General features: G+C 34.9%; 1 protein-coding gene across 6 annotated transcripts in view; it reads right to left on the bottom strand.

Moving 5' to 3' along the window:
- Window positions 1–21,816, bottom strand: part of DOCK7 (dedicator of cytokinesis 7) — a 444,028-nt gene that overhangs the window by 121,184 nt on the left and 301,028 nt on the right. For all 6 annotated transcript variants that reach the window (XM_077149435.1, XM_077149436.1, XM_077149437.1 and 3 more), the window contains 4 exons: window positions 18,463–18,645; window positions 18,218–18,353; window positions 6,094–6,190; window positions 4,725–4,821 (listed from right to left, as the gene is read on the bottom strand). In XM_077149435.1, the coding sequence (XP_077005550.1) occupies window positions 4,725–4,821; window positions 6,094–6,190; window positions 18,218–18,353; window positions 18,463–18,645 (513 nt within the window). The remainder of the gene's footprint in view (window positions 1–4,724; window positions 4,822–6,093; window positions 6,191–18,217; window positions 18,354–18,462; window positions 18,646–21,816) is intronic.

Here is a 21,816-nt window from a genome sequence, read left to right as displayed (position 1 = left end):
CAACAAAAAACTAATAAATCAAATAGGATATTAAAAGAATTATACACCATGATCCAGTGGGTTTTATCACAGGTATTCAAGGGTGGTTCAACACAAGAAAACCAATTAATGTAATACACCACATTAATAAACTGAAGGAGAAAAAAACAAATGATCATCTCAAATAACATAGGAAAGGCATTTGACAAAATTCAGCATCCTTTCCTGATGAAAATACTTTGAAAGATAGAAATAGAAGGAAAATTCCTCAACATGATAAAGGGCATATGTGAAAAACCCACAGTTAACATGGTACCCAAAGGTGAAAAACTGAAAGTCTTCCCTGTAAGACTGGGAATGAGACAAGATGCCAATCAGCAGCAATGTTATTCAACATTGTACAAGAAGTTCTAGCTAGGGCGGGCCACGGCGGCTCAGCAGGTAAGAGTGCTTGCCTGCCATTCCCGAGGACCCGGGTTCTATTCCCAGTGCCTGCCCATGTAAAAAAACAAAAAAGTTCTAGCTAGACCAATCAGGCAAGAAAAAAAATCAGAAAGGAAAAAGTAAAATTTTCACTCTTTGCAGAGGACATGGACTTATATTTACAAAGTCCTCCAAAAAATCAACAAAGCTACTAGATCTAATAAATGAGTTCCTCAAAGTGGCAGGATCAACATGCAAAAATCAGCAGTGTTTCTACACACTAGTAATGAGCAATCTGAGGAGGAAATTAAGAAAGAAAATTCTATTTACAACAGCAACTAAAAGGAATAAATTTAACCAAGGGTGTAAAGGACCTGTACACAGAAAACAACAAAATATTGCTAAAAGAAATCAAACAAAAATTAAATAAATGGAAGAACATTCTGTGTTCATGGATGGAAGACTAAATATCATTAAGATGACAATTCTACCCAGACTGATTAGCAAATTCAGTGCAATCCCAATGAAAAAGATTTAGCGCAATCCCAATGAAAATGCCAACAGCCTATTTTGCACTAATGGAAAAGCCAAACATCAAATTTATTTGTAAGGGTAAGAGGCCATGGTTAAAATAGCACAGTACTGGTATAAAAATAGATATATCGATCAATGGAATTGAATTGAGAGTTTAAAAACAGACCCTCACATCTATGATTAAATGATTTTTGAGAAGGCTCCCAGATCTACTCAGCTGGGACAGAACTGTGTCTTCAACAAAAGGTGCTGGGAGAACTGAATATCCACATCTGAAAGAATGAAAAAGACCCGACCTCAAACCCTACACAAAAATTAACTCGAAATGGATCAAAGACCTAAATATAAGAAACAGTACCACAAAATTCCTAGAAGAAAATGTGAATCTTCAAGATATGGTGATATGTGGTGGTTTCTTGGACTTCACAATCAAGCACAAGCAACGAAAGAAAAAATAGATAAATGGGAACTCCTCAAAATCAAATACTTCAGTGCTTCAAAGGACTTGTCAAAGGGTGAAAAGGTAATCACTTCAATGGGAGAAATATTTGAAAAGCGAATCACCAATAAGGGTTTGATATCCAGAATATTTAGAGAAATCCTATAACTTAACAATAAAAAAGATAAACAACCTAATTTAAAAACTGGGCAAAAGATAGGAATAGACATTTTTCCAAAGAGTAAATACAGATAGCTAAAAAGGAACTACATGTATGGGAAAAGATATGGACAAACTGGAACACTTACTTGTTGCTGGTGGGAATGTAAATGGTACAGATGCTGTGTATGATGGTTTGGGGGTTACTCAGGTGCTGTGTATGATGGTTTGGGGGTTACTCAGGAAGCTAAGTACAGAAATACCTTATGACCCAGCAATTTCACTACTCGGGATATTCCCAGAAGATCTAAAAGTAGGATGTGAACAGACATTTGCACACTGATATTCATAGCAACATTATTCACAATTGCCAAAGATGGAAACAACACAATTGTTCATCAATAGATGAATGAATAAACAAAATTTTGTGGTACATACATATTATGGAATATTATCAGCAGTAGGAAGGAATGAAGCCTTGAGGCATGTGACAACATGGATGAACATTTAAGACGTCATGTTAAGTGAAATAAGTCAGACACAAAAGGACAGATGTATGATTTCATTGATATGAACTAATTGTAGAATATAACTGCATAGAAATAGAGGACAGAATATAGGTTAACAGGGTATAGAATGAAGCTAAAGAATGGGGATTGATTGCTAAATATGCGGAATGCTTAATTAGGTTGAACTAAAATGTCTGGAAATAGACAGAGGGGATGGTAGTATGTTATTTTGAGAATAATTAACAGTATTGAATGGTGTGTGAATGCGGTGGAAAGGGGAAGTTTAGAGTCATGCACGTCACCAGAAGGAAAGGTGGAGATTAAAACATGCGAATATATAACACAGTGAATCCTGTGGTGGACAATGTCTGTGATTAACTGTACAAATATAAAAAAAGCATTTTCATGAACCAGAACAAATGTACAACACTATTACAAGAATTTAATAATAGAGGAGTATACACAAAAAATGTACCGATTGCAAATTATGGACTACAGTTAAAACAGTAATATTTTAAAACTTCTTTCATCAACAATAACAAATGTACCACATCAGTACTATGGGTCAATAATGGGGGGATAAACGGTATGGGAGGATTTGAGTTTTTCTTTTCTGGCGTAATGAAAATGTTCTAAAATTGATAATGATAATATACGCACAATTATGTGATGATACTGTGAGCCATGGATTGTATACTTCAGATGGATCATATGGTGTTTAAATATATCTCAATAAAATTGCATTAAAAAAATGGGCAAAAGACTTGAATACACACTTTTCCAACGGGCCTATACAAACGGCTAAAAAAGCAAGTGAAACGATGCTCAACATCACTAGTTATTAGGAAAATGTAAATCAAAATCACAACATCATTTCACACTTACTAGACTAGGCACTATTAAAAAAGTAACTACAAGAGCTTGAGAGGATGTTGGAGAAATAGGAACACTTATTGACTATTGGTGGGAATGCAGAATGGTGCAGCTACTATGGAAGACAGTTTGGTGATTGATTATTCAGGAAGCTAAGTATAGAACTGCCATATGGTCCGGCAATTCTGCTACTAGGTATATACTCAAAAGAACTGAAAGCAGGGATGCAAATAGATTTTGCACACTGATGTCCACAGCCACGTTATTCACAATTGTCAAAAGATGGAAACAACTGAAGTGTCCATCAAGAGATGTATGGATAAACAAGATATATATATACATAAGATGAAATATTATTAATCTGTAAGAAGGAATGAAGTACTGATGCATGCAACAACATGGATGAACCTTGAGGACATGATGTTGAGTGAAATAAGAAATGGACAAACACTGTATGGTCTCATTAATATAAATTAATCATAATGAGCAAAATCATCAAGTTAAAATAGAGTATAGGTTACCAGGAGACAGAATGAGGACAGAGAATGAGGATGTGATGCATAGTTTGTGCAGAATTTTTAATGAGGCTGATTGTAAAGGTTTTGAAATGGATAGAGGTGATGGTAGCTCATTATTGTGAGTGTAATTAACGATGCTGAACAATGGGTGTAATTGTGGTTGAAAGGGGGAAGTTTAGGGTTGTGTATGTTACTAGAAGGAAAGCTAGAGGATAAAAATGGACTATATAAGATAATGAACCTTGTTGCGGATGATAACTGTGGTTAATTGTACAAATATAATATTTTTTCATGAATTAGAACAAATGTATGTCACTGTCACAAGGTATTAATAACAGTGGTATATGGGAAAAAACAACATAAAAACTGTGGATTATAGTTAATAGTAATATGGTAATATTCTTTCATCAACTGTAACATAGGCACTGTACCAATGTTAAGTGTCAATAATAAGACAGGTTTAAGAGGTCTGGGACTTTTCTTTTTGGGGCAATGAAAATGATCTCAAATTGAATGTGGTGCTGAATGCACAACTCTGACTAGACTGAAAGCCACTGACTGTACACTTTGGATGGATAATATGGATAAAACTGCTAAAAAAAAAAAGAAGATTGTCATGAAGTAGGTGGCTACTGTATAAGCTTTCAAACAAGAACTTAGGAGTGGTAGTAACAGAAAAGGAATGGAGTAGACATGTCTCAGTAATTGATTTAAATCCTGGCTCCTCTACTTACTAGATATGGATCGTAGGAAATTCTTCAACATCTCTGTGCCTCAAAGTTCTCATTTACAAGACGGGGATATTAGTAGTTTCAACTGCATGAATTTCTTTTGAGGATCAAATGGACCATTATTGTTACTAACAAGATAATTACTACCTAAAGGGCTATTATTAAAACTAAGTTAGATAATTATAAAGAGCCTAAAACAATTGCTGTGGTATGGAGAAGGCTCTAAATAACCCAGCTTCCATCTATTTGTAGCTATGGCTATACATGCAAGTTGAGTATGGTATGTTGACAGAACATCCAACTATAAATACTCTGGACATCTGGAAATGCAGGATGAAATCTTAAAGGGTAGAGAGATGGAGAGATACAGGTTTTATATTCATTCTTACAGAATAAATAGTCAAAGCTGTGGGAGTAGATAAAATTTTTAATTACAGTAAAAGAATCACAAAATGCTTAGAATTGAACTTTTGGTTCAAAATTAAAATTATATGGCTGCCCCCCACCCCCCAAATTTACCAAATCTGTACATTAAGTTCCTCTTCTTTGTGTTACTTACTTGGACAACAATCTCTAATGTATCCAAAATGGTTAGGTTTGCTTCAGTTGCCAGATTTCCATCAATCAGTGCTTCGTGTTCAATCTCTGCTCTTGACCTAATACAAAATATTGTCAGATATGATGTTGAACTTTTAAAAAAACCCAGTAGATTCATAATTCAAAAAACACGTAAGGATTTATAGAAATGAAAAAGCTTGAAACTATATTCAATATTTGTCTAAATGAAAGAATATAATAATAAGGAAAAAGACATTTAACATATTAAAATTGTTTTATTTTATTCTTCATTTTGTCAACCATAGCAGTAAACATATTTTTCACCCCATCACAGAACCACAGTGCCACTAAAAGCATAAGCTTTTAACCAGATGTGCAGCACACATAGGACTGACACTGACACAAGGTGGTGCTGTATGAGTTTGTACTTAGGGCTGCTTCAGATAAACCAGTATTGAAAGGATTTTAATGATTTATTCAGAGTAAAATTAGGTTTTTTTTCTAAGTTTGCATACAGTTTCCCAAAATTTTTGATACATCTACTCTCAGGAGATAATTTAACTTTTCAGGAAGACATGAATGTATTCACCCATTACAAACATAACAATTTGTTGTATTAAAGTGCTTTACTTGAACATCGCAATTTAAGAATTCTATAATTAAATTTTTATAAATTAAGAATAACCTTATAAGGTACATGGGTAAAGTTGACATTAGTCATACAATATATATTAGTAGAAAACACAACACATAAATTGAACTGAAAGTACAAGGACATACTAGATGTTAAATTTCAAAGCTCTTAGATCTGCAAGTCTGTTTATTGCCTCCATTAAAGAGAATACTTCATGAATTTACATTTTCTTGGAGTTAAATGAGAAAAGCATACATGATGCTCAAATTTAAAATTTACAGTGAAATTTTGTAAAGAAACACAAAAATAACAAAATGGTTAAAAAAGAAAAATAATTAGGAAAATACTACAAATTCTTCCTCAAAACACAGCAAGCGGAAGATGGCAAAGTAGGTTAGACTGAATATCAGCTTTCTAATTCTCCATAATCTTTGAAAGATTGAGTTCAGTATGAGACCTGAAATATGTTCAGAAAATAGATGTGAATCCTTTTCCAAAAGGATTTATTGAGGAAAATGTGGTTCAAAATGTAACCATTTGTTTTACCATACTACAATGAAAATTGCTTCCCCCACAAACCTTTTTATATTTAAAATTAAAAAATTAAATATAATGACTTTGTTTTCTAACATTTGAATATCTAACACATATAAAAAATAACATCAAATTAATTATTTTTTGTTACAGTTAAAATCTAAAAAGGCCATCACTAACACAGAATGTAAGGTTATATTACTTATCAAGTTTCTCTGTGTTTTGACGCCAGTGAGTCATATCTTTCCTCCACCTCAGATTTTCTTGACTTCCAAAGGCACTTCCGGATGGACTTCTCTCTGTCAAATAAATTTTACAACAAATTAAAAAAACTTGTTTTGCTGGACTACAATGTATGAATATTTGCAAATATATAAAGGATGGTATTAATTTTGTACATAGCCTCTAATCCTAACATACAAGTGGAAAACCTGGTTAACAACTACTTTTTATTAAAATTTTCAAAATAGTGACAATTTTTTATATTCAATGCAGTATTTTGCTGCATTGAATATAAAAAACACTTTTAAAAATAAGCCAAGTTTTTAACATTGATTTTATTCAAAATCTTTACCAAGGCTTTTGAAGTCCTACAAAATTCTCATTCTCTACTACTTTTTGTCTTTTGCTTACATCATTGCAGTTATTCTGTTCTAATAGCTACTCCTTGATACTATACATGCTCCTGATTTAGAACCTATGCAATTTTTGTTCTCCCTTCTACCTGATTGATCTTTCACAATTTTTTGCATAATTAACTCTTCATTCAGGGCTCTGGCCAATCATCAGTCCCTCCTCAGACATGTCCTCCTCCACTCTCCAACACTTCGTATCCTTTTAATTTATTTCTCTTCATGGTGCATGTGACCATAAAAATATAAGGTACTTAAGAACAGAGATGATGTCTATCTTGTCCACTACTTATGCATAGGTTTGACAAAGTGTCTGGTATATATGAAGAGCCCAATACATTGTTTTTTGTTCACATGGGCAGGCACTGGGAATAGAACTTGGGTCTCAGGCATGGCAGGTGAGAACTCTGCCAATGAGCCACTGTGGCCCGCCCTACATTGTTTTTTAGTAAATAAACAAAATAAGAATGATTCTTCCTTTGGGTCTACATTAGGCAGGACAAGAGGGAGAAGGTAGCTTTCTCCCAAGAGGTTTCTGGAACTACAAGCAAAATGAATGGCAAGGACACCTTTGAAGGGTATAAGCAATAGAACTGATTCATACAAATCCATTAGAAGTGGAGAGGCATGGAGAATTGTGGAGAAATAAACAAACATACATTTAAATGATGGAATTAATACAGGCTTTGAACTAGACAACTAGGACTTTTAAAATAAGATGAGGGGTGGGTGCAATGGTGGCTCAGTGGCAGAACCCTCACCTGCCATGCCAGAGACCTGGGTTTGATTCTCCGAGTCTGCTCATGAAAAAAAAAAAAGATGAGATTTTAAATTTGGTTGGGTGGATGGAAGAATAGTGAAACTAAAAATTCAGAGCTCAAACAGAGAAAAATACTGAAAAACAAATATTTAGTATATAACAAGGAATGTGTCTGAATGTTTCTTCTGATTTCTTTTCTTTTTCTTTCGTTTCCCATTTTTTTTTGCTTTGAAATTCTAATTTTAACAAATTTTGAGAAAGAAAACAAAATAGATATAAAATATTACATAATATAAAACATTTAACAAACTAAGTCTCTGGGATTTATTTATATTTCATCATTAACTTTTTTTCCACAAAATAAGTCTTTCATCTCCTTAGTTAAGAATGTCTACCATTAGATGGCTTAGCTTAGATGTTCAAATGTAGAAGAACACAAAAGCTTAATTTTCTTAACACAAAAACATCAATTCTTATATTCAAACAATGATAGCTGTCCTGAGGCCACAGGATTAGCAATGTAACAAATATCCATTGTTAAGAATTGCACTCTTTACAATCAGAAACATTTCAAAGAGTGGTGATATAAGACAAAGAACACTAAACTGGAAGTCAAAAGATCTTGGAAATGCCACTTAGTGATATGATCTTGGAAAAGGTAAGTACTTCTTTGAGTTTTAGTTTATCTAAAAATGAGAATACTTATCCTTGAAGTTTTAGTCATAAAAAAAGACCTCAGTAAAAAAAAAATTTAATAGGGTTGTTTTATATAATAAAGGACATAAAAGGAAACCCAGAGGACTTCTTGGAAGATGGTCAAGTAGGGTAGGCTGGATTTGCACCTGCTCCATAGAAAAAGACAGAGAATGGGAAAAAAGTGACTGCACTGCAGTTCTGGGAGGTGAGTGATAGAAGAAAGAGGGTCTTTAACATTTTACAGGGAGGAGATGTGCGCAGATCAGGATAGGGAAAACAGGGGCTTCTGACTGGCCTTGACCTCCAATGGAGGTGGGTGGTGGTGCGTGGGGAAGTGCAGATCTGAGGGAAGTGACTGTCTCTTGACTCCATCCTGCCTCAGAGACCGGATGGGGAACCCTCCCCAAGTGGCTTTGGAGTCAACAGCACCTGTGGGAAGCCGAGAGAAGCACCTAGCCTTTCACTGAGAAAAACTGCCATCCCTGGGGCACTGGTAGCAGTCATCTAGCCAGATGCTGCAAACAGCTATCCTGTAGGGTGTGGTGAACAGCAGATCTGCTGGGTGCTGTGATCAGCTGCTACTGCAGAAGCTGTGATCGGCTCCTATGCACTGGAACCGGCCCTCCTACCGCCATGTGCTGGGAATAGCCCTTCGCTCATGCAAACCATCCTCTTGGCTGGCTGCTGCAGTCAGGGATGGGAGGACCTGAGGGGAAGAGGTACCTCAGGAGGGCCTCCTACTGAGAAGAATCAGTAAGTGCAGTCTGGCAAACTCACTATGTGCCTAGGTATTTTTAAATATATATATATATATTTTTCTATATATTTTGATTATTATTAATGTATTTTTACCTATACACATTTTTATGTATTTATTTTTTTTATAATTAGTTTTTTCTTTTATTTTCTCTCCCTTCTATGGGCACCAGTCTAAGTTCATTCCTAATATATCTTGAGGAGTCTTCTTACTTCAGGACTACTATTGCTGAGGTATGTTATCCTATTTTATTTCCTCTTTTTGTTGTTGTTGTTGGCTGCATGGGCTGGGAACTACACCCAGGTCTCCTATGTGACAGACAAACGTTCTGCCACTGAACTACACTTGCAACCTTGCCTAGCTTTTAATAGGTCCTCAAGTAGAATCGTATCCTCTATATGAGATCTGGGCCTTGGTTTGGTAGGGAATCACTGACAAACCAAGTGCAAAATGAAACCTTCAACACAAAACCGAGTAAATACAAAATTTTAGACAGAGGAGGAAATCAACTTCCAAAATAACCTTATTAAGATAATCAAATGCCCCCAATACAAAAGAAAATCACAAAAGACACACAGATCCAGGTAGAAATGGCCGAGCCAAATAACCAAATCAAAACACAGAAGAGGATACAGAATCCAGAACTATTCAAGAATAATTATAAAGAAATAAAGGACATCAGGAAGACACTAGAAAAGCATAAAGAAGAATTTGAAAGATTAAAAAGAAAAATGGCAGACCTCAAAGACATGAAAGATACAGTAGACCAAATCAGAAATATACTAGAGACACACGATAGCAGATTCAAAGGAGAAAGAAGAATAAATAAGCTAGGAGACAGAACAAGCAAACTAAAGGACACAGAAGAACACATGGCAAGAAAGACAGAAAAAATAGAACTGGATCTTAGGGAGACAATGGACAGCAAAAGGCACACATATATATGTCCCAGAAGTAGAAGAGAAAAGTAAAGGGCTGGGAAGGCTAGTTGAAGATATAATTGGGGAAAAGTTCTGAACTCTTATAAAAGATATAAATAAGCAAATCAAAAAAGTCCAATAAACCCCACACTAGAAGAAATCAAAATAGGTTTACTTTAAGACACACAGTAATCAAACTGTCAAATGTTGAAGAGAAGCAGAAAGTCCTGAAGCCAGCATGAAAAAAGTGATCTTCTACATACAAAGGAAAATACATAAAACTGGGTTTGGACTACTCAATAGGTACCATGGAGGCAAGAAGGCAGTGGCATGATATATTTAAGATTCTGAATGAGAAAGGCTTTCAGCCAAGAATTCTTTATCCACAAAGCTGTCCTTCAAAATTGAGAAAGAAATGAAAATCTACAAAGACAAACAAAAAGACTAAGAGAACTTAACAATAAGAGACCTGCCATATGAGAAATACTAAAGGGAGTCTTGTCAGAAAAAAAAAAAAAGACAGAAGAGGGAGGTCTGAAGGAGGGCACAGAAATGAAGATTCCAGTAACAATAACCGAAAGGATAAAAGAGAGAGGGAAAAGGATATATAGATCTGACAAATTAAAAACTAAAGGATAAGATGGTAGATTCAAGAACTGCTTTTAAAATAATAACTTTGAATGTTAATGTACTAAACTCACCAATTAAAAGAAATTGGCAGAACTGATAAAAAAATATAATCTATCTATATGCTGTTTACAAGAGACACATCTTAGACCCAAGGACACAAACAGACAAAGTGAAATGTTCTATTCAAGTTGTAACCAAAAGAAACCAAGAGTACCTATATTAATATCAGATAAAATAGATTTTAAATGTACAGATGTCATAAGAGGTAAAGAAGGGCACTACATACTAAAAATAATGGACAATTCATCAAGAGGAAATAACAATCATGAATGTTTATGCTCCTAATAAGGGAGCTCCAAAGTACATGAGGCAAACATTGGCAAAACTGAAGGGAGCTATAGACATTTCAACAATAACAGCGGAGACTTCAGTACACCACTTTCTACTATAGATAGAACAACCAGACAGACTCAACAAGGAAACAGAAAATGTAAACAATGTGATAAATGAAGTAGACCTAATAGAAATATATAGGTCATTACACCCCAAAACACGAGAAGATACATTCTCTAGCACACATGGAGCATTCTGCAGGATAGATCATATGCTGGGACACAAAATAAGTCTTTATAAATATAATAAGATTCCAATGATCCAAAGCACTTCTTCTTACCACAACATTATAAAGCTGGAAATTAATAATCACCAAAGAATCAGAGCTTTCACAAACATATGGAGATTAAACAACACACTCATAAACAATCAGAGGTCTAGAAGAAATTGCAAGAGAAACTGGTAAATATCTGGAGATGAATGATAATGTGAGTACAATATATGGGATGCAGCAAAGGCAATGCTGAGAGGGAAATTTATTGCCCTAAGTGGCAATATTAAAAACAAGAATAAGCACATACGACCTGGAGAAACTGAAGAACAACAAATTAAACTCTAATCAAATAAAAAAGGAGAAATAACAAAGACTAAAGCAGAAATAAACAAACTGGTGAACAAAAAAACAATAGAAAGAGTTGACAAAACCATAAACTGGTTCTTTGAGAAAATCAATAAAATCAACAGCCTGCGAGCTAGACTGACAGAGAAAAAAAAAGACAGAGGATGGAAATTAACAAAATCAGAAATGAGAGGTGGGTCACTATGCATCCTGAAGAAATTTTAAAAATCATAAGAAGATACTGTGAACAAACTTTATGCCAACAAACTAGACAACTTAGATGAAATGGGCAAATTCCTAGAAACACACAAACTATCTAAACTGATTCAAGAGGAAATAGAAGATCTCAACAAACAGATTACAAGTAAAGAGATTCAATCGGTCATCAAAAATCTTTCCACAAAGAAAACCGACGAGCAGACAGCTTCACAGGAGAATTTTATCTAACATTCCAAAAAGTACTAACACCACTCCTGCTCAAATTCAACCGAAAACTGAGGAAAAAGGAACACTACCAATCTCATTTTATGAAGCTAGCATCACTCTAATACCAAACCTAGGTAAAGATGCTACAAGAAAAGAAAAATACAAATCAATCTCCCTAATGAACATAGATGCAAAAACTATCAACAAAATACTAGCAAATCAAATCCAACGACACATTAAAATTATATATCATGTCCAAGTGGGGTTTATACCAGAAACGCAAGGGTAGTTCAACACAACAAAATCAATCAATGTAATATCAATTTGCATTAACAAATTGGTAGGGACAAATCACATGATCATATCAATTGATACTGAAAAAGCACTCAACAAAGTTCAGCATCCCTTCCTGATAAAAACACTTCAAAAGGTAGGAATTGAAAAACTTTCACAATATCCTAAAAGAGCATACATGAAAAACCCATAGCCAGCATTATATTTGATGGTGAGAGATTGAAATCATTCCTCTAAGATCGGGAATGAGATAAGGATGTCCATTGTCACCGCTATTATTCAACATTGTACTAGAAATTTTAGCTGGAGCAATTACAAAGGAGAAAGAAATAAAAAGTATCCACATAGAAAAGGAAAAGGTAAAACTTATTATTTGAAGATGACATGATCCCATAGTTAGAAAACCCGGAGAAACCTATGACAAAGCTACCTGAGCTAATGCACAAATTCAGCAAAGTGGTGGGATACAAGATTAACGTACAAAAAATCAGTAATGCTTCTATATACAAGTAATAACCTATCTGAGGAGACTATTACCAAAAAATTCCATTCAAAATAGTGACCAAAAGAATCAGGTTCTAGGAATAAGCCTAACCAAGAATGTCAAGAGCTTGTACAAAGAAAACTACAAAACACTGCTAAAAGAAATAAAAAATGACCTAAATAGATGGAAAGGCATTCCATGTTCATGGATAGGAAGCTTGAATGTTGTTAATATGTCAGTTCTACCCAAATTGATCTACAGATTCCATGCAATACCAATCAAAATTCCAACAACCTACTTTGAAGACTTGGAAAAAGTAGTTATCAAATTTATTTGGAAGGGAAAGAGACCACAAATAGCTAAAGATAACCTAAAAAAGATGGGCAAAGTGGGAGGATTATCACTTCCTGACTTTAAAGCTTACTATAAAGCCACAGTAGTCAAAACAACATGGTACTAGCACAAAGATAGAAGTATTAACCAACAGAATTGAATCGAGGGTGCAGAGATAGACCACAAAATCTATGGACAATTGTTCCTCAATAAGACCCCCACATTCACTGAACTAGAACAGAATAGTCTTTTCAATAAATGGGCATGGCAGATTTGTATACCTATAGCCAAAAGAATGAAAAATTACAATCCACACAAAAAATAATTGAAAATAGTTTAAAGACCTAAATGTAAAAGCCAGTACCATAAAACTTCTAGAAGAAAATGTAGGGAAACATCTTCAAGATCTGGTAATAGGAAGGTAGTTTATTAAAATATAAAATATATAAAATATAATATACTAAAGCACAAGCAGCGAAAGAAAAAAAAGACAAATGGGAACTCCTTAAGATCAAGAGCTTCTGTGCCTCAAAGGACTTTGTCGAAAAGGTGAAGAGGTAGCTAACTCAATGGGTGAAATGAGTTGGAAACCACATATTGGATAAAAGCTTCAAATCCTCTGTACATAAAGAAATCATGCCCCTTAACAACAAAAGAACAAACAACCCAATTATAAATTGGATAGAGGGTATAAACAAACACATTTCTGAACAGCAAATACAAATGGCTAAAAAGTACAGGAAGAAATGCTCACTTTTATTAGCTATAAGGGAAATGCAAATGAATGTGACAATGAGATATCACCTTAGAGGTCTAAGAATGGCTGCTATTAAAAAGAAATTTACAAATGTTGGAGAGGCTGTGGAGAAACTGGAACACTATTCATTGCTGGTGGGAATGTATAATGGTGCAGCTGCTGTGGAAAATAGTTTGGTGATTCCTCAGAAAGCTAAATATTAGGTTGCTTATGACTTGGCAATACCAATACTTGGTATGGTTCCCAGAAGAGCTGAAAGTAATGACATGGACAGACATTTGCACATTGATGCTCATAGTGACACTATTCACAACTGCCAAAAGGTGGAAACAGTCCAAGTGCCCATCAGCAAAGAAAGCGGATAAACAAAATATGGTATAGGTATATGATGGAATATTATGCAGCAGTAAGACAAAATGAAGTCCCGAAGCTTATAACAACATGAATGAACCTTGAGGACATAATGTTGAGTGAAATAAGTCAGACAAAAAGGACAGATACTGTAGGTAAGCTCAGAGGTTATACTGTAGAATATAGCAGACCTAGAGGTATACAAAAGCTAGAGATGGGGGAAAGGCTACCCAATGAGGTTGAAATTAAATGCAAGGGCATGACTAGAAGTGATGGTAACTAAGTGGTGGGATTATAAGTAACACTGACATATTGGAGGTGAATATGATTGAAAGGGGAAGTATGGTACCATGTATTCCACTGATTCAATCTACAATTATAAATAAATTCTGGCATGAACTATTTTTTTTTTTTTTTTGACATGGGCATGCTCTGGGAATCGACCCGGGTCTTCGGCTTGGCAGGCAAGAACTCTGCCACTGAGCCACCGTTGCACCACCTGGCACGAACTATTTTAAAGGCTTGATACTAGACAAAGAGTCAATAGTACAGAGATATAGGGGGAAAACTAAAAATGCATTCTATGGCAGTTAATAGGTAGACATCAAAAGTTCCACAGTACTACTAGGGAGAACAAATTATGGGGGAGGAACAAGTGATAAGGAGTAGTTTTGATTTGTATTCGGTGAGGTTGTATATGTCTGTTCTTCTGTCTTTATGGAGCAATGAAAATGATCTAAAATTGAGAGTGCTGCTGATTGTACAACCAAGTGAGGATACTATAATGCATGGTTTGTTTATTTTGGACATTATCCATGATGCCCAGTAGAGGGATGGAGCCAAAGGGCATAAAGAAAGAAACAGAACGGCGACCTGTGATACATATATAAGATGGAATATGGTACGGTTACAAAAAGGAAGGACATTGAAAGGCATGCAATGAATTGAATAAACTTGTATTGTGCAAAATAAGCCAGAAACAAAACAACAAATATGCTAAGGTCTCTTCCAGAAAATACTTATAAGAAAATTGGGGTCTAGATTGTAAGCCCTTATAGCAGCCTCACTTACTGTGAAGTTGTAAGTGTATTTCTAGATTCTGAGATAGCTAACATGTATTAGCTGATATTTCCCTGAAACTTTGAGTAAGTCTGTGAACACCTAAGACCTAGAAATGGATTGCTGCCTTCCTGAAAGTTAGTGTAGCTATATATAACAGTTAAAGTAACTGAAAAAGAGATCAGGCCTCAATTAGAGATAAAAATGAAGCCAATCTGGCTGTGACTATAGTAAATCAGAATACAGTGTAAAAGATGATAGTGATGCACTCTAGGATCTTCGCCTAGGAGACCAAAGGGAGAGACATTTATTTTAACTAGAATCTAAATTTTCTTGAACACACACTCTAAATCAACTTGTTTGGATAGCTAATTTAAACAACTCCTGGACTCCAGTACAGGAATGAGACCTTCTAATTCTGTACAGCTTAAATGTAATACCTGGATACATCTCAGACTATGGTAGGCTGGTAATTAAAAGGTATTTGTAGTGTCCTTTGAGTTTTTGAAGGAAAAAAAAAAGAAACTATTAAACTTTAACATCTGGGAAACCCCAGGTACCCTCTCAACCATTGGGAACTCCCAGGAAAATAGGCCTAGCCCTTGATTTTGAGGCTTGCTCTTAAGAAACTTATTTCTATAGTGGGGAAGCTAAGACTACCTATAATGAGGCCTAGAGCTGCTTCCAGGGAATCTCTTTTGTTGCTCAGATGTGGCCTCTCTCTAAGCCTAACTCTGCAATGAAAATCATTACCTTCCCCTCTACATGGGATATGGCATTCAGGGGTGAAATCTCCTTGACAATGTGGGGCGTAACTCCCAGGGTTGAGACTGGCCCTGGCACTGTGGGATCAATAATGCCTTCCTGACCAACAGTGGGGAAAGAAGTGCAATAAAATAAGACATCAGTGGCTAAGAGTGATGAAATGGTCAAGAAGCTATTCTTTTTTTAAAATTATTATTGATAAACCAAACCACATACAAACACAAACATTCTTAATATATGAACATTCCTTACTTGGTGTGCAATCAATGGCTCATAATATCATCACATAGTTGTATATTCATCACCATGATAATTTCTTAGAACATTTGCATCACTCCAGAAAAAGAAATAAAAAGAAAAAAGAAAAAACTCATACATACCATAGCCCTTACTCCTCCCTCTCATTGACCACGAGTATTTCCCTCTGCCCAACTTATGTTAACATTTGTTCCCCAATTACTTAGTTTTAATTCATATTTTTTACTCATCTGTCCATACTGTAGACAAAAGGAGCATCAGACACAAGGTTTTCAAAATCACACAGTCACTTTGCGAAAGCTGTATCATTATACAATCATCTCAAAGAAACTTGACTACTGGAACACAGCTCTACAGTTTCAGGCACTTCCCTCTAGCCTTTCTAATATACTTTATACTAAAAAGGGGATATCTACATAAAGCCTAAGAATAATCTCCAGGATAACCTCTTGACTCTGTTTGAAATCTCTCAGCCAGAGACACTTTATTTTGCTTCATTTCTCTTTTCCTTCTTGCGGTTGAGAAGGTTTTCTCAATCCCTTGATACTGAGTCCCAGCTTATTCTAGGATTTCTATCCCACGTTGCCAGGGAGGTTTACATCCCTGGGAGTCATGTCTCACGCAGAGACAGGGAGGGCAGTGAATTTTCTTGCCATGTTGGTTGAGAGATAGGCCACATCTGAGCAACAAGAGGTTAAGAGCTATTCTTATGCTACTCTTATGCATGCTTCAGTTAGATAGTGCTAATAGCCATAGTTGCTAAACACCAACGAACATCACTCCTGTTAACTCTTAAGAACACCAGAGTTTGAACCGAGACTCTATAAAAGTTTCATGCACTAAGTTTGCTTTTCTGAAACCTATAATTTCCAGAGGATTCCTAGGTCAGATAAACTCTGATACCCATCGGGTCCAGCCTCTCCAAGATTATCATCTAATTATATCACCCTACCCTCTAGTATATGTTGATACTCCTTTTCATTATTAAAAAATCAGAATGGGCATTGCCTACAGTCCCTATAGATTGGGAGAAAGATCAAAGGAGAAGGAGGAGTTATTACAGAGAAAATCAGATTAAATAAATGAGCATGGCTGCTGAATCACTATATTGATACCTCTTTTAGCCGCCAGTGTTTTGGAGCAGCTAGCAGGAAGAATCTGAAAGAATGGAATGGTAACTCATAACAAACTCTAAAATCTATTGACGTGTACTTTGAAAATTATTGCTTTTTCTTTCTTTGCTTTGTATATATGCTGTTTCACAATAAAAAACATTAAAAAAAAAAAGTAAAGAAAGCCAAGATGCATATTGCAAACTGTATATAACTCACATGAAAAAATGATCTCTATTAATTTCCTCAAAGGCAAAGACTATACCTTCTTCTTCTTTTTTTTTTTTTTTTGTATGGGCAGGCTCCGGGAATTGAACCTGGGTCTCCGGTATGGCAGATGAGAATTCTGCCACTGAGCCACCACTGCACTGCCCTGTGTTTTATTCATTTTTAAATTCCGAACATTTATACATAGCATAAGATAGCTAAATAAATAAACATTATGCCAACATCCTTTGTGTAACAGGAAACAAGGGTTAGAAAATATCCATGCATATATATATTCATATCTTAAGTGAAGAAATATATATTGGACTGCTAGAATGTCATGTACACAGATATAAGTCCTATCACTTACCTTAAGAAGCTATCAGCAGTAATGTCATTTGTATGCCACTTCAGAATTTACAAAATATATATACATTCATGATCTCCACTAAGTTATGCTATCTTTCCATTCTCATAACAATAGCAAGTAGGAGAGGAAAAGGAAGGTGGGAGATTAAGTGACTGGACAAACGTTATATGGCTACTGGGTAACAGACCTGAGATTAGGACTAGGTCATCAAATACTACTAAACTGTTTTCTCTCCTTGATTTTTGAACTTAATGGGCAAAAACCTTGCCTTAAATCTAAGGTATATTAATTAAATGTGAAAACCAAGACACTATATGCTATTAATATTCACACAAGAACACAGGCATAAACTGAGAATATTCAGAACAAATCAGGAAGTATGTTCATTCTATTTTAAGCAGAATTTAACAAATTCCTGCAGAGAAATGGTTAAAAGTTACATATGAAATGAATGCTCTTTAAAAGTACAGAATTTTCATTAAAGGCTTGCAACAACGACATTATAATATAGAGTTTAAAGAAATTTAAAATATTTTCGCCAGAAGAAGATAATGTTTACATACCAAGCTGTCCTCGGCTTCGACGTACCATTTCTTGCCTAGCTCCTATGCTCCCAAGAATAGCTTCTTCAAGCTTTGCTCTCATGTCTTTTGATTTCTTAAAGGTCAAACTATTCATTCTTTCAAATACTTTCTTTCCCTAAAATTTAAACATTAGAAAAGACGAGGTATTGAGGAAATTTTCTTTTTCCTTTTCCAACACTGTTACCTTTCTTATTATTCTTTGCAATGGTATGATAATTACTTACTTTGTACTCAAAGCAAGATACACAGAGATAAAGCAAATCTAATAGCCGGTTTAGCTGTAGAACTGAGAGGTCTGTAAACCACTTTTGTAGAACTGTCTCATCTGCATTCTTGAGAACCCATAGTAGACAGATCAAAAGGCTCCGACTTGACTCTGCTGAAAAGGTAGTATGTTGCCTGCCACTCTGAAAATAAAGAGTAGTACACTGAAACCGAGGCTCAATAATCAATGATTATTTCCCGCTTTTTAGTTATCAATTGTTTTTTTCTAAAAATAATTGCTTAAAAATAAAATATTTTTGTAAAACCATTTTATTTAGACAATAAAATAGTTTATATAAAATAATCATATAGAACCTTGTAGCATTTATTGGATATACACTCTGTCTTGGTCATCATAATAAGTACTTTACATATATTATTTCATTTAATCTTCCAACAATATTACCAAGCACGTTGTATTATCTCAATTTTACAGATAAGGACATAGGACGACAATAATGATAATGATAACAACTTTGAAGATGACCAAAAACAGCAAAAATTTAAATGTGCTATACACTATGTTAATCACTTTACCTTACTGAATCTCACAACAATCTTAAGAAATAGTATTAACTATTATTACTCTTAGTTTACAGATAAGGAAACTGAAGGCTAGAGAGAGAGTGAGCAACTTGGCCAAGATACATGGTAAGCCAAAGTTTTAGTCCACATTTATCAAACTCCAAAGTCTATGCTCTTTTCCATTATACTACATTTAATGTTTAATGTTAATAAACATTTTGAATAAAAAGAAGAAAGCAGTGCAGGGGTGTTGAGAGGAAGGACAGAGGAAAGGTGAACATACTTAACTGCTGAAGTCATGAACTCAAGTAGAATCCTAATCTTACCTGTATACTGGATAATGATAACCATAGCAGCTAATATTTACATAATTGCTTACTCTGTACCAGGCACTGTACTAAACACTTTACACATATTAACTTACTTATCCCTTGTAACAACCCAAAGAAACAAATATTATTACTCACTCCATCTTTTTTTTTTAACTTTTAATTGTGAAATAGAATGACACAAAGAAGCAAAATATTTCAAAGTATATCATAACAAGTAGTTATAGAAAGATTTCAGAGTTTGATACGGGTTACAGTTTCACAATTTTAGGTTTTCCCTTCTAGCTGCTCCAAAACACTGGAGACGGAAAGAAATATCAATATAATGATCAGGTGTCATACTAAAACATTAATTTTTGAAAATTCTTGGGGGCAAGGAACTGAGATTTTTCTTGCTTGAATTAGCAGGTCATTTCATTCTTCATTTGACTTTGGCTGAGAAGATCTACACTTAATGAAAAATGTAAATCAGAGTTTATTGCCAAGTCTGAAAGATGGAAGAAAGATTAGTCGTATGAATGAAGAGGGAATACTACCCATTTTTCTTAAACAGCTGCTTACTTCTGCATTGTATGAACTGTTTTTAGATTAAAGCTCATAGAGAAGGGGGAAGGATCCCCATTCTAGAATATCTGCTCCCTTATACTAAGGTTAGTCTGTGTCATCTGAATCTCATACTCTATATGCTAAGGCATAGTGTTATTAATTCTCCTTTGTAGATCCAGAAATATTAACAGATTGAATCATTTCAATTATTATTACCATTCTCTAACTTAGCCTTGTGCTTATTTTCCTGTTTTATTTATAGTTTAGATCAACAAATTTTTAAATTAATAAGTGACCACTTAAAAAGATTATTTTTCAGGCATTTTGGGATGAAATGATAATAGAAAGTCACTCCTAGGGATGGTTACCCTTTTAGGGTAGCTTTTCTATCCAAAATCTAAGCCAGGGCCCTTAATCCAGCTTCCTGAGTCATTTCATTCTTGCCTCTTAGAACATCTGTGGAGATGTTCTAAATGCACATCCTTCATTTTTCCTATAGTAGCAGTGCTACTTTGGTAGGAAATATTAGAGGGTTCTGTGTGTGTGTAGGCCATTTATTGGCAGTATAGCATAATGGGTAGGAGTTTAGGCTCTGGAGCCCAGTTTCCCCACTTAATGTTGTGTGATTGGACAAATTATTTTCTGTCTCAGTTTTCCCATCTGTAATGTACAGATGATAATACTAGTAGTACTCACACTTCATAATGTTCTTGTGAGGAATGAATTACATGTATTGAATGCTTACTCCATCTTAAAGATACAGAAACTAAGCCACTAAGAAATTAAGTACTATGTATAAATATTACCAAATTTTGTAGTAAATGGTGGAACTCTGATTCAAACACAGACAGTGAGGCTCCTAAATGGAGCTTTTATCCACTATGCTTATAGCCTCTCATAGAAGCATACACATGTAAGTAAGTTCACCTATATACTTACTTAAGAAGAATATTTCAGTGTATCTGACAAGGAAATATGTCAATTTGACCCTCCTACACCCAAACCTACAATGTTTCTCATAGTGAAAATGCTTGTTCTTTAAAAAGTTGGTACTTTCTAACAGCAGAATTTTCAGATGTGTACATATACTACCTGAATTCTCAATTACCTACTTTTTTTTTGCATTCTGTATGGAGGGATCACATTTCATTATTTTTCCATGTGACTATCCTGTTATTGCAGCACCATTTGTTGAATTTTTGTTTGTTTGTTAGTTTGCTTTTTGGGGGGAAGTGCATGTATCGGGATCAAACCCAGGTCTTCCACATGGCAGGTGAGAATTCTACCATGGAACTACCTTTGCATCCCCTCAATTACCTGTTTTATAACAAAAAATAATCTGAACTTGACAACCAGGCATAACCTGAGATTTCTAATATCTCCACACAAATTTCCAATAACAAAGTGAAATATTTTTAAGTCAGACAAAAATGAAAAAAGATTCAGTGATGTAAAGATGTCAGTTTTTCTTCAAGAAAGAACACTCAAAGTTACAAAATTAGAATTTTTTCAACTCTTAGGGAAAAAAAGCGATTCAGGCAGGGATTATGAAAATATGTTAAAACATTAAGTAAAAGGTTGTTTGAAAACCAAGTATTTGTGTGGTTCCTAAATTCTCACTTCACAGGCAACTTGTTAATTGTAAAAGGCAAAAACATGTTCCTTATGAACAAGTTTAGGAACATGCATCTTTATGTATTTTATTTTTCATGGGCAGGCAACGGGAATTGAACCCGGGTCTCTAGCATGGCAGGTGAGAACTTTGCCCTGCTGAGCCATCGTGGCCCACCCATCTTTATGGTCTTTGATAGCAGTCACCACTTTAAACAAAACTTAGCATTATAACCAGAGAGAAAACTTGAAATTAAATGCCTATTGATGTAATGTAATGAAGTTTACAACATATACAGGACA

Source organism: Tamandua tetradactyla, chromosome 2 (genome assembly GCF_023851605.1).
Source record: "Tamandua tetradactyla isolate mTamTet1 chromosome 2, mTamTet1.pri, whole genome shotgun sequence".
Taxonomy (NCBI): Eukaryota; Metazoa; Chordata; class Mammalia; order Pilosa; family Myrmecophagidae; genus Tamandua; species Tamandua tetradactyla.
This window is presented reverse-complemented; position numbering and strand designations above follow the sequence as displayed.